A 14671-nucleotide genomic window follows, 5' to 3' on the forward strand; every position below is an offset into this window, starting at 1 on the left:
ACAAAACCTGCCTCATTCCTGCCACGTTGCCATGCATAGTTAGTATATATGTCATGCTCTTGGGGATAAAATATGCAACTCTCATTTAGATCATTATAGTGAGTGACAGACCCATGAATTATTTGGAGCGGATGCACATTTAAAATCGCAAAATTGCTGTTGATGCCGAGTGGGGGTGGGGGTGGGGGTGGGGAAGGCAACACGATTATCGATCCGGTAACAAGTTAATTGTGTCAATTTGGGGAATAACATACATTTTTCCAAATGAAATCCTTCACCATTTGAGCAAGATGCAAGATTGTGCCTTACGCTTGATGTATTTTTAGCCGAATTTCAACAACTTCATATTCTTGTTATAAATTTGGTTCTCATATATTTAAGGGCACCCTCATAATTAAACGGGTGCCACATTTATCACGTCTCATTTTTTTTTTCTTTTTTTATAATCGAGTGAGTGGATGCACAAGACCTTGCTCAACCCTTAATAGGTCCGCCTCTGACTATAATCAAATGAAAACCCACTGTAAATGCGTGAGTCAACGACACACCACATAACACAATTTGCAATTATAAACCACATATGTGCATTCTCAAAATGAATCATATACTTCCATGCATCAATACTCATAAAATAGATTATCATGACACAAATAATCATCATTTAAAAACAACATTTGACCAGTTACAACCCATAAAAACGTCAAACAAAACTACGTTGCTTATAGTGTATATCCCCTACAAGATCAAAATAATTCTTGAGAGGTGTCTTAGAGGCCGTTTACCAAACACTTATCCAATAAGTGCTTATTGGTAAAATTTAACACTATTGTTTACTTAGGTAGCGTTTGGTATGCAGACTGTACGGGACATGATGGGACAGGACAGGACGGGACGGGACAAGACTAATTGTCTGTCCTATGTTTGGTACGATTAGGACAGGACATGACAAAACTGTTAAAATGACCATATTACCCCTAAATGTTGTTCAGTGTTATTTTATATTATATAATGATTGTAAAATGACAACAAATCAACCAAAATATATTTTAATTACACAGTTTTCCCTGTCAAGATCTTGCACTCTTTTCCTCAAAAATATTTCTCTTGTTTTCACACCGAGTAAAGTTGTGACACACGAAACGAAAGCCGTAGACAACTTTGCAACAGTCATATTGAGGTAAATGAGCTATTTATTTTAAAGATTTCCAGAATCTGTTTCTGAGTACATCGAGTTGCTGCGGTCTTTGTGCTAGACTTGCTAAACATCCCACTTCAGCATGAGATAGATGATGATGGGAATAAAGTTGTTATAGGAGATGGCATTAGTCTGGGAGGAGAACCCAGACTGGAAATATGGAAGATACAGTTGGTGCTTGCATATGGGCATATGGAAGATGCAGTTGGTGCATATGGAAGAAGACGGTAATGAAGGATGGATAATTAGTTTTTCTATTGGAAGAAAAGGGTAACATAGTCATTTTATATTTAGTCCCATGTTGTTCCACCTTTTTTGGTGGAACAAAAATTATCAAATTTTTGTCCCATGAAATTTAAAAATAGTCTCATCTTGTCCTATGTATTTTTTGTCCATGACATGCCAAACATGGGACTATTTTTTTTGTCACGTCCCGTCCCATCTAGTCTGCATACCAAACGCACCCTACCGGGTAAAATTTTAGTCCACCAAAACGACATCCTATGCAACAATTTACCTAGTAAGCGCTTACCGTGGTAAGAGTCGTCGCCCTCACTTACCGGGTAAGACTTTTGGTCATTATCTCACTCTTACCGGGTAAGATTCTTAGTCCTTACCATATTAATCCGCTAAGATAATGTTACTTGTTAAGCATTTATCTGGATAAAAGCGTTTGGTAGTACAATTACTTTGTTCTTCCTTTGAAAAAAATGCTTATTTTTAATTTAAAAAAAAGGATTATAAATGAATTAAAAAAATAATCAATTGATTTTTAGGCAAAAAAAATACCAAGAGGCAATACTTTCTTGAACTAAAAGCTTTCATACGACGTCGTTAGGATATGAGATTTTCTCCATCCGAGTTGGGAGCATTTACGTGAGATAACATATGTCCACGTGTCCCGTATCTTCTCCCTTGGACAATCGTCCGCTCTAATGGCGCCCGTAACTCTCTTTGTGACGGCGACGAAGCTCGCCGGAGTTTTAGCCACCATTACCGTAGCCGCCAACGCCTTCTCCTTCTCCCGTTATCGGAAAAGAAATCTCGCCCCCTTTGACTGTCCTATTGATGAAACCTCCGACACTCTCGCTACCTTCAACATCAATTCCTCCGATTCAGACGACGGTAAACTTAATTTCTTCATTAGATTCCAGATTATCGGAACTTCACATGCCTATTTAATTTACCGGTTTCATTTGTACTTCGAATTATTCCATAATTGGGCTTAATTTGTTGAATTAGAGCTTTGATTTGTGCTGGTTTACTTTCTCCATTTCAAAATGTAATAACATATTCAGTTCTTCGTTTGATTGCAATTTGAAGATGCACGCAACTTTTAATTGATCTCAGAAGATGAAAAAAACGAATCATTAATCAATACAAACGTTGACAAGATTTAGAGTTATTTTTTCTCATATATGTAGAAAGGTTTAATGGTTTATAGCTTTAGAGGATTGTTTCTTTCCATATTTAGCCGAATGGTATAATTTGCAAAGAGGGAGCATCTGATTGCATTTAATCAGGTATCAAGTTTTGGGAAATGTGGGAATGAAGATGATACAATGTAGTTATTACAATTTTTAATTAACTAAATAACAAGAATCCTTGTAATAATAGAGGGTGAAATGAATTTTTTATATGTCTCATAATTACGAGTACGAATTGAAAGGTAGACACTTATTTTGGACAAACTAAAATAAATCTGTGGACACCTATTTAGGCTGAGAGAGTAAGGGGCCGTTTACCAAAATGCTTAACTGGGTACATGCTTACCAAATCATATTACATTACCGGATGAATATGGTAAGGACCAAGAATCTTACCCAACAATAGCGAGACAAAGATCAAGAGTCTTACCCGGTAAGTGAGGCAACGACTCTTACCACGGTAAGTGCTTACTGCGTAAATTGTTGCATACGATGTCGTTTTGATGGACTAAAATCTTACGTGATAAATAAATGATAGTGTTAATTTTGCCAGTAAGCGCTTACCGAGCAAGTGTTTGGTAAAGTGGATGGATCATAGCAAAGGACACTCAAGTAAATAGGAAAATATGGATTCATTTATTTTCTATTAATGTCTGATTCTGTATGATATGACTGTCCGTAGAAGAGGAGGAACATTTCTTTTTCGGGTTGGCAACAGCACCAGCTCATGTTGAAGACGGGCTTAATGATGCTTGGCTTCAGTTTGCACAAGATGAGGCTGTCAATGAACAAGATGAGATGAAAACAGCAGATGCAGCAATGGCTTCTGCAACCGGTGATGGTGGATCTCAGCAAGCTCCTGCTCCTGCTCCTTTAAAGAGGAAGAAGTCTCTTAAGGTAGCCATGGAAGCGAAAGTTAGAGGACTTGTGAAATATATTGAAGAGGATGAATCCACATCAACCAAAGAAGAAGAAGCGCAGCAAAATGTTGCTGCATGGCACAATGTGCCAAACCCGTAAGCCTGATAAATTACTTTTTGTTTCATGAGTAGCTAATTATTTCATGAAAGCATATGGTTTATTGATCTTTTTCAGGGAGGAAAGGCTAAGGTTTTGGTCTGATCCTGATACGGAATTAAAGTTGGCTAAAGATACTGGTGTTAAGGTGTTCCGTATGGGAATAGATTGGACTAGGATCATGCCAATAGAGCCCCTCAATGGCCTTAAAGAATCAGTAAGCAGTTTAACATGTCCTTCAAGTCATCTAAACATTTTTCTTCTTTTTCTGGAACTGATATGGTCTCTATAAGGTTAATTATGCAGCATTGGAGAGATATCGATGGATCATCAATAGAGTTCAATCTTATGGTATGAAGGTTATGCTGACTTTGTTCCACCATTCACTGCCGCCATGGGCCGGGGATTATGGAGGATGGAAATCAGAAAAAACAGTAGACTATTTTATGGACTTTACTAGGTCAGTCTTCTGTCCACGAATGTATCAATTATATTGGAAGCATATATATATATATACACACACACATATATATATCCATTATGTGAATATATTTGCACCTAAGATTTTGGGTGTCAAAAACCTGTTACAGGCTGGTTGTTGACCAAGTATTTGAGCTCGTGGACTATTGGGTAACGTTTAACGAGCCTCATGTGTTCTGTATGCTGACTTACTGTGCTGGTACTTGGCCGGGTGGTCATCCTGACATGTTGGAGGCTGCTACTTCTGCGCTACCAACTGGTGTTTTTCACCAGGCTATGCACTGGATCGCTGTTGCTCACTCTCAGGCCTATGATTACATCCATGAACAAAGGTTAATTTCCATCTACACCTATATATCTATTGTTAATAAATTTATATAATTTGTTCATAAACATGCACTTCATGTTGCTCGTTGCAGTGTATTGTTAAAACCAATTGTGGGAGTTGCACACCATGTCTCTTTTATGCGTCCATATGGCCTCTTCGACGTTGCTGCTGTTTCCATAGCTAATTCTTTGAGTCTCTTCCCATTTTTGGACGATATATCTGATAAAATGGACTATATAGGAATAAATTACTACGGCCAGGTACTCTTGCTTCAAATCTAGCACACTTAATTGGTGTTGAGAATTATGGCTATAATTTTCATATCTCATCTCATTTCTACTTTCTGTACTCTTTTGGTAAAATAGGAGGATGCAGAGACCTTATTACACTAAAAAGGTCTTGACTGCCCACCTATGTTATACGAAAACAAAAATAAAAAGCAAACGAACCCAGTATCTTCCTCAGGGGAAGGTAAGATGTACATAGACCGGACCTCTACCCCAAATAGTAGAGCGGCTTGTGAAAAATGTGACAAACAGAGAAAGCTCAGATATGATACAAAAGTCGAAAACTATGAGTGAAAAATGGAATGATGCAACTTTTAGCTGTGTTTCTGATGTTTTTCTTAGTTTATCAGGAAGTGATCGGTGGTGCTGCACTAAAATTAGTTGACACTGACGAATATAGTGAATCGGGACGTGGAGTATATCCAGATGGCTTGTTTCGAGTTCTGTTGCATTACCATGAAAGATACAAAGATCTCAAAATTCCCTTTATTATTGCTGAAAATGGTATCTCTGATGAGACAGATTTGATACGGAGACCGTACATTTTAGAACATTTACTTGCAGTTTATGGAGCCATGATGATGGTATATATGTTAGAACTTTGATCCATCTAATAATTAAAAAGAAGTCAAAATTTAAGTTTGTAGGTAATTTGGACGTTGAATTGTAACTGTGCAGGGTGTTCGAGTCCTTGGGTACTTGTTCTGGACCACTTCCGACAACTGGGAATGGGCCGATGGCTATGGTCCTAAATTTGGGCTCGTGGCGGTTGATCGGTTCAATGATCTTGCACGGGTCCCACGTCCCTCGTACCATCTGTACTCCAAGGTACAACCGAGTTGACTTTTGTTTTGACTTGTATCAATGTCTCAGGTGTCATCTTGGATATCAGGTGGTGACTACCGGTAAAATTACTCGGGAAGACCGAGACAAAGCATGGTACGAACTCCGGAAAGCAGCTAGAGAGAAGAAAACAAGACCGTTCTATCGTAAAGTAAACAAACACGGGTTCATGTACGCAGGTAAGTGGTGCACTCCTATTTGTTACTACTATACAGTCTCTTGGTTCGGTTTCAGTGACAACAACCTTCTTTCGTGAGAACGTGAGGAAAAAACGAAGGTATCATTATATTGTGTGAAAGTTTGTCACGAGAATTGCAAAGATATTTTAATATTGTGGAAAGGTTACAACGTTCACACAATATAATGTAACATTCCAACAGACAGCTGAAACTGACGTGAAAGTTACAATATTCCTACAAATATCAAATAACATTCACACAATACATCTCACGAAAGGGAAAATTTCTCGGCTCACGAGTTTAGCCAAGCCAAATAAAGTTTTAAATGTGACGATGATCTTGCCAAGTCGAGTTCTTAACATGGTGTTCTGATTGGTTGATTGTACACACAGGAGGTCTGGACGAACCCATAATGCGACCGTTTATTGAACGGGATTGGCGATTTGGACACTATGAAATGGAAGGATTACAAGACCCGTTTAGCCGATTTTCAAGATCCATCCTTCGGCTTCTTCCCCTAAGGAGGAAGAAAGCCGAAGATCAAGTGGAGTACGATGAAGTCGCCGTTCAGGCGGTTTAGTTTCGAGATTATGGTAATCTGTGTTATGTAAATGGACTGGAGGTCCATCTAATTGTACTATAAGATCGATCTGTGAACTTCAAGATTTGCTGATTCAACTTTTTACTTTTTGTAATAAATCTTCTTATGATGTTAAAATTCAGGAACTGGAAATTACAAATTCACAATTATAACAACTATTGAGGTCGATTCAAGAGATTTGGGATCAAAAGTTGTTAAAACTTTTATCTAGAGTAAATTACGTTTTTAGTCCCTATGGTTTGTTAAAATTGCAGATGTCATCCCTATACTTTTAAAATTTTGGTTTTCATGATTTACAGTTCATTTTTATTTTTTATTTTTATCCCTGAGTTCAAAATACTACTTTTAATATGAAAGGCTGAAACATTTTTTAATTGTATACTGTAGGAACGAGAAAAGTAATAAATTTTAAATTATAGGTACGAAAAATGTAATGAGTTATAAATTATAGGGATGAAAATTATAATTTCAAAACCATAAGGATGAAAATTAAAAAATTTAACAAACTATAGGGACTAAAAACATAAATTACTTTATCTATTTTAAGATTTTTATTATTTCTTTTATCTAAAACAAATACTACAATATTATTACTTATAACACTCTCATTGCTATATCTATATGAGCTGCTAAAATATTAAAAATCCAAAATCTAACCGCTAATAAAACTTTATTAGAGTGAAAATTTTATAATAATTTAATCGTAATTAATATTTCAAAACTACCCTATCTCATATTACGTTACATATAAATTCAATTAAAACACTAAGGGTGCGTTTGGTTTGCAGGAATGTTTTTGAGGGATTTGGATTCCTAAGAGGGATTTGGATTCCATGGGATTTGGATTGGATTGGATTTGAAATCCATTCCTTTGTTTGGTTTGTAGGATTTGTAGTATTGAGAACTACAGAAATCGAAAATTATCGAGGATTCCTCAATCCAGCAAATTATCGAGAACTACAGAAATCGAAAAGGGGAAAGGGATTCACCTGTTGACCGACGGAGGCGGCGACGGAGGCGGCGACGGAGACGAAGGCGACGGCGACGGAGACGGAGGGAGACGAACGGCGACGAAGGGAGACGAACGGCGACGAACGGAGACGAACGGCGACGAACGGAGACGAACGGAGACGAAGGGCGACGAAGGGCGACGGAGACGGTGGGCGACGAAGGGCGACGGAGACGGTGGGCGACGGAGACGGTGAGCGACGACCACCTACGGAGGCGGCGACGGAGAGGAAGGGCGACGGCGACGGTGACGGAGGGAGATGAACGGCGACGGCGACGGTGACGGAGGGAGAGGAAGGGCGAAAGGCGACGGGATGGAGACGAGTTAGGGCAAGCATGTACTGTGGGAGACGATGGAGACGATGTAAGGGAAGGGATTTCAAATCCCGTGTGTTTTGGAAGGATTTCCAAATCCAGCGTTCAAGGGATTTCAAAGGAATCCATGGATTTCAAATATTCACAATCCAGCAAACCAAACACAGGGTTGGATTGGATTTCAAATCCAAATCCCTCCAAATCCCTCCAAATCCCTCAAACCAAACACGCCCTAAGCATTTTATAAATCATAACTTGAATAACATAGTTCTATTTCTTACGCAAATCTTTACCCTTATCCGTTCTTGAACTTCCAGCTCCTGACATGGATATTAATAGTCAGTTTTATAAAGCTTAATGTGCTTATGTTTTTCATGCATAAAGCATGCATGTCCCAATATGCATTATACAACAAACAAATACTCAAATAACAGTATGCACTTTTGTTTTAAACCCCCTTTTATAATTATAATGAGATTTCTTAAATTCCCGTTGGGTTAAGGTCATACTAACTATCATCGACACTTCCCTGGGTTACACGACTATCCCTTGTCCGACCACTCATTCCTAGGATGTGTCATCCCTTATAATTATTGACTCATTCTCATACCCGACAAAAATATTAACTCGTTTATAACATGGTAATTAATGATTAAAAACACGTAAACAAATAACATACAACTCACAATAATAATTCATATACATGCACCAGGCCCATAAACATGTGCATAAATATAACACAATGCTCAAATAATTTGTACGTGAGCATGCATCCCAGTTAAAGTTTCATGAAAACTCACTTGACTTCATAGGTTGCCCTGGAATCGTCCCTCAGTCCCTGATTAATAACCCACGCTTTTTAAACCACACCATCCAATTAATGACCATGTTTTCTCCAAAAATCGACCAAAAAGTACAAAGCAACTCAATAAGGTCAAGCCTATGACTTTGGTCCACAGTGTCATCCCTCGTTTAATTTGTTCAATCTCTATCGAATATCGTTAAACCCAAGTCTTAAGCCTTATGACGTCCTATAACATCAATTTAACATTTTATAACATTCTTCACTCCTAATTAAAGTGCTTCAATAATTATTGATTTTAATTACGCACTTTACTCTCATTATAAATTTCATTAACGTCGGTTTACCCTTTATAACTATATAAACTTTGTAATTCGATTTAAAGCGTCTTGATAGTCATAATTCCTTTATTCGACACTTTAATCTATTTGTTAAACTATTTCAATATAAATAAAACAATTTATTAAAACCACCCTTTATAAATCAAATAATTAGAAGAGTAAAATTAAAACTTCTAACTCCATTATCCATTGCCTTAACCGATTGCATCCTCACCTTGAGATACCACCTTTTATATATATATATATATATATATATATATATATATATATAGAGGGATGTTATTCTACACCCTTTGCTATTCTTACACCCTATACAACCCTCATCTCAACCATTCAATTTTTAATCAATTAATTGTTTTCTAATATAAAGTATTAATCATAATTAATAAACTCTATTCATATTCCATAAATATTCAAATCATAATAAATGAACTCCAATTATTTCTATAAATATCTCAATTAATTGGGTTGCAAAGGTTGTACAAATGCACAAGGTTGTAAAAAAAATATACCCTATATATATATACATACTAGAAAGGTGCTCACACAATATAACGATATATATTTTGATTTTCATATTTTATTTTATTCTTTATCTCAGTCGATGTTATAATATGGTCTTATGTGATTCTGAAAAAGCGATGATGTTTTTATTTTTTGAATAAAATATAAATTTGAAGACATCATAAAAATTTGACAAAAATATATCGATATTACTATCAAATTAACTATTTAAAATTCCTCATTTTTTGTATAATTTTTTAATTCAATTTTTTTTATTATAATTTAATTTAGGTTTAAAAACAAAGTAATTTATATTTGGTTTAATAATATAATTTTCTTATAAAGATAATAATTAATTATTTTGTTAAAACTCAATAATTATCCTAATTATAATCTAGATTTTTTATACTTTAAAATGAGATGTTTATCCTCTATTTGATTATATTTATCCCCAGTTAGTTATACGAATTCAAACACGGAGCTTTAATAAGTTGTACTTATGCATAATTTACTTTCAATATTGAATTTTTAAGTAATATGCATCGATATACAGTACTTCATGCATTAAAAATGTTTTTTAAAAGTTTTTATCAAATACTTTATAATATAGTGTGTGTGTGTGTATATATATATATATATATATATATATATATATATGAAAGATCGATCAAATGCAAACCACCCAATTTGTACATACCGTGTAAATCACCCTCATCCGTCGATTTCATTGTTTAATTTTATGAAATTTTTCATGAAATTGTTTAATCTTGTGAAATTGTTTCATATAATACTTTTTTTTTGATGAATTTGTTTCATATATGGTTATGAAATTGTTTCATATAATACTTAATGAAATTTTAATGAAACTGTTTCATGTATTTCTCTAAAATTAAAATAATGAAGATGATAATATCCATGATTAACACCCTCCACAATAAAAATGATTAATCAACCTCTCATAATTACAAAAAAATGAACAAAATGAAAAATTATGATTGGTTGAATAAGGTTTGCACGGTTTGTACAAATTAGATGGTTTGCATTTGATCACTCTTCTATATACGTGTGTATGTTTTATGAACAAAACATGCAAGAAAGTCATCACTATCACCAAATTACATATATCCTTCATTCACATACATGTCGCATGCATATATATGCATGTCTAAATCAAGGCATGAATATGAACAAATAAAAACTTTGGTCAAAGCAATAATCCATGGTGGTTTATGTTTTATCTTTTCTAAGATCGTAGCCGCGTATATATTTATGCTCACAACCACAGGGCAGTACTGTTTTTAAAACCCAAGCCATACACGCCCATTTGACTCTTTTTTTTCTAGGCCGATACACGGTCGTGTTGAACCAATATACAACCCTTTGTTTCATGTTTTCCAATTTTATGACTACAAAGACTATCATTTTTATCCGTAACATATGATCTCCATTTGAATCGAAAGATTATCCATCATCCGATCAACTAATCGACTCAATAAATACATATATAAATCTCAAATCACTAGTGCAATATTGAACCAAGAATTATAGGGATTCTTACATTTGTTTTACAGTTCAATCGAGACAAACAAAACGACATGACATCGGGTTTAAACCACCGTCGCCGCTCAAGGCGATGACTATTAGTCAGTAACCTTTAGGCCGCCATTGCAACCAAGCAACCCGCCGACCAAATCGTTAAATAGTTTTACATATTTATAAGATGTTAATCGAGGCTTAAACATAATGTATTACCTTTATCGACGCTTGAATGCTAATGAAACTAGAACTCCCACCCTCGATTTGCATTCCCGTCCTTCACGAGTTTTTTTGTTTCCCACTTTGTGGCTTGAAAAGCAGAAGAGCTTATATATATATATATTTGTACAACCAATGCAACCCAATCAATTGAGATATTTATGGAAATGATGAGAGTTCATTTATGGAAGATGACTATGACTCATTAATTATGATTAATACTTTATATTATGAAACAATCAAAACTTTTATGAAATCACATATTCATCAAATTAAATGGACGGTTGAGATTGAGTTGTATTGGTTGTACAAATGTAAAGGGTTGCATAATAACTCACCTCTCTCTCTATATACATGTATATATATAGGGGTTCATTCAAGGGAGAACTGACTAGTTTGTGGTAACCGTGAGATCCAATCTCAACCGCAAATCAATAGATAAATTAAGAAATTTATAATTTTGGTAATTTTGAATTAAATTTTAATGCAAGAATATTTTAGTTATTTTCTCCTCTCTCGTCTCTCTTCTCTCCATCCCCCGTCCTCCGGTGATACTACTGTGATACCTAAAAATATTGACTCCATTAAACAAAAGACACAGTGTGATACCCAAGTACATATAATAAGCATTGTGATACCACTTTGTTACATCTTCGATCGACCACACAAACAACCTCAGCGTGATACTCAAGCACATATAAGATGCATTGTGATACCATTGTGGTATCACCGGAGGACGAAGGCTGGGGGACGGAGAGAGGAGAGAGGAGAGAAAATACCTAAATTGTCTTTGCATTAAAATTTTAATTTAGAATTACAAAATTATAAATTTCCTAATTTATCTATTGATATGTGGTTGAGATTGGACCTTACGGTTACCATAAACTAATTATTTTTCATTTGATTAGACACCTATATATATATAGACACTTCATTGATTGACATAAAAACGGAGGTGATATACATATCTTCCATATATTCCTCCATTTCCTTTCTCACTTTCTATATCATCCCTTAATTTCCAATCACTATAGGATTTCTAAATCACTCTAATATAAACCGTAAGTTTCCCTATTTATTCATTGATTTTGAATATCAATTCAAAATATCAAAATAAGGTATCTGTATTTAATTATTTGGAACTTTTAAGTCTTTAATGTAATATTTATTACAGACGTCTTTATTTTAAAGTGTTACATTAATTCCTTTCAAAATCTTTATTTATTATTCATGGATAATTATTACAACATATTCATGAGATTAAACTTGGTTTGCAAGGGCTATAAATTTTGTTTATCAAGACACATTTTAAGTACTTGATTATTAATTAAAATAAGCAAATTAAATGTTGTACTGTTTTGAAGCTCGGTCTTACTTCGGTGTCGAGAAACGAAAGAAGACTTCCATCTAAGTCTATAAGGAAAAGCAAAGAACAGTAGAAAAGCTTAATCGACCTGTTCAATAGGAGAATAAAAACGGTAAAGCAATCTATTCAATCAACTCAACTAGAAGTTGATTGGGTCTTCCAACATTCGTTGTACTAAACCGAAACACCTGGTATGAGTTTATCTCTCCAACTTCTTAGGTATTGCCATGATGAGCAATCTCTTGGCCTTGCGATCAGTCTCCAGCTTATCCAGATCATCTTTGTCCCACTATCTTTCTTTAGGCATAAAATACGCATATATTTCTTCAGTTATACTTGTAGTTGGTACCCTTGGAACTAGAATTTTGGGAACATAAGGACCATTAACTTTAGATTTGTATAAAGTACTGTGTAAGTCCTTCAAGGAAATTGAACATTCATATTTTCCATTGAGGATACTCTTCTCGAAGAAGAGTAGGAGTTTTTGTGAGAGATCCAACATTGTATGCAAAATTTCAGGTATAATATGCCATGATTATGGAGAAACAATACAAATATGTTCTTCAAAAGATTAATAACCACATGAATCACACATGAATTAAGCTTGAATGGGGAAATTTGTGAAAACAGGGGTTTGTGAACGTGAATTGCAAGTTTTGAAGAAATTACCAAATGAAATTGAGAAACTAATCCAAAACAGATTCGACCATTTGATTGTAATCAATCAATCTGCACTGTTACCGTTGTCAGATCTCATATCTCATATTGAATCAATGATCTAAACAAAATATGTGAAGCCGTAACAATTTAGATCAAAATAATTTATAAATGGAAGAACAAATAATCAATATGAAGAACAACATGAAGATAGAATTGTAGTCATATGATTAATCAAGGTCATCGATCTTACAAGGGTAGAAAATGATAAGGGTATTTGGAGATGGAGTGTTTTTAAAGAACAACTCACATATCGAGTTGAGTTCTGAGTTCCAAAATTCTCTCAAGCGAGAAACAATCGAGAAGGTGAGTGGAAGATGCGAAGACGTACGGTTATCTTGTATAGATGGAGATGAAATACCCTTGAAAAATGAGCAAAAACTTATTTTTAATAGCATCAAATCGAACCACAAGAATCAATATCGTAATGAATGGATCAAAAAATTAGACGAAATCAATCAAACATAACAAAGTTCATCCGTCACAAGATCTTATCAAGAATGATGTTGAGGATAGCAAGATTGTTTACATACAAGAAGTCCCGATGGGCCCATTAACTATACTTTCTTTTAGAGGTGTTCGCGATGCGTGGTTGGGGCCAAACCTCAAATGCGGCGCGGTTTGAGCATTTTCTCCAACCGCAAACTGCACCGTATACACCTTAAACCGCACAGCAAAATGTGGTACGATGTGGAGCGGTTTATGCAGTTTGTACCAGTGTACCTATCCCATCCTACAATCCAATGATTATAAGTTCAAAACTACATTATAAAATTGACGATAAACTGACCTAGGTCCAAAAAAAATAAAGAGTTTTAATACATCCAATTTCTATATACATATTGCGTATTCAAAAATAAGTAAACAAATAAATTTCAAACTAAATTGGACGTGTGAGTTATGACGTGTCCAACAAATTTATTGGCATTACCAATTGTCATATTAGATCAAACTCAGAAGTCCAAAAATATTATATAAATAATAGATTATTCTCTACATATATATAAAATTAAAAAAAAATATACAAAATATGTTGTGCAGTGCAGTGCAGTTTGAACCGTGGGTCGATAACTTAGTACCGCACATCATAGTGCGGTTTGGTAAAAAGGCAAACCGCAAACCGCACCGCGAAAGTTTTAAACCACGCTTTACGGTTGCGGTGTGAACGGTTTGTGCGGTTTAGATGAACACCCCTACTTTCTTCTAAGGAGCATATAAAAGCTAAGCATATATTTATGGATGATTGTAACATTAAGCATAGTTTTGATATTTGGGGGAGACTACTAACATTATCCATAAGACATAATGATTATCCAACATCTTATTATATATATACTGCCTACAATACAAAATCTCTTAAAAAATGATATATAGTTATGATATCAATGAATGTATATTATGACTTATTTATAATTATCTTAATATGTTTTGTCTTAATAGACTTATATTATTTTTAAACATGTATTGTTTTACATCAGTTTTTTATTAAGATATAAAAAAACAATA

At 34.8% G+C, this 14671-nt stretch overlaps 1 protein-coding gene across 1 annotated transcript; it reads left to right on the plus strand.

Moving 5' to 3' along the window:
- Positions 1 to 2013: 2013 nt before the first annotated feature.
- Positions 2014 to 6523, plus strand: LOC112502852 (beta-glucosidase-like SFR2, chloroplastic). Its single transcript, XM_025106862.1, has 10 exons — positions 2014 to 2320; positions 3305 to 3638; positions 3718 to 3856; positions 3933 to 4099; positions 4230 to 4451; positions 4539 to 4707; positions 5085 to 5318; positions 5413 to 5562; positions 5627 to 5756; positions 6149 to 6523. Exons 1-10 carry the CDS (start codon positions 2131 to 2133, stop codon positions 6334 to 6336), a joined length of 1923 nt encoding a protein of 640 aa, XP_024962630.1. The 5' UTR covers positions 2014 to 2130; the 3' UTR covers positions 6337 to 6523.
- The last annotated feature ends 8148 nt before the right edge of the window (positions 6524 to 14671 follow it).

The sequence above is a fragment of the Cynara cardunculus genome, unplaced genomic scaffold, assembly GCF_001531365.2.
Source record: "Cynara cardunculus var. scolymus isolate 2C unplaced genomic scaffold, CcrdV1 Un_Scaffold_2064, whole genome shotgun sequence".
In the NCBI taxonomy this organism is placed as follows: Eukaryota; Viridiplantae; Streptophyta; class Magnoliopsida; order Asterales; family Asteraceae; genus Cynara; species Cynara cardunculus.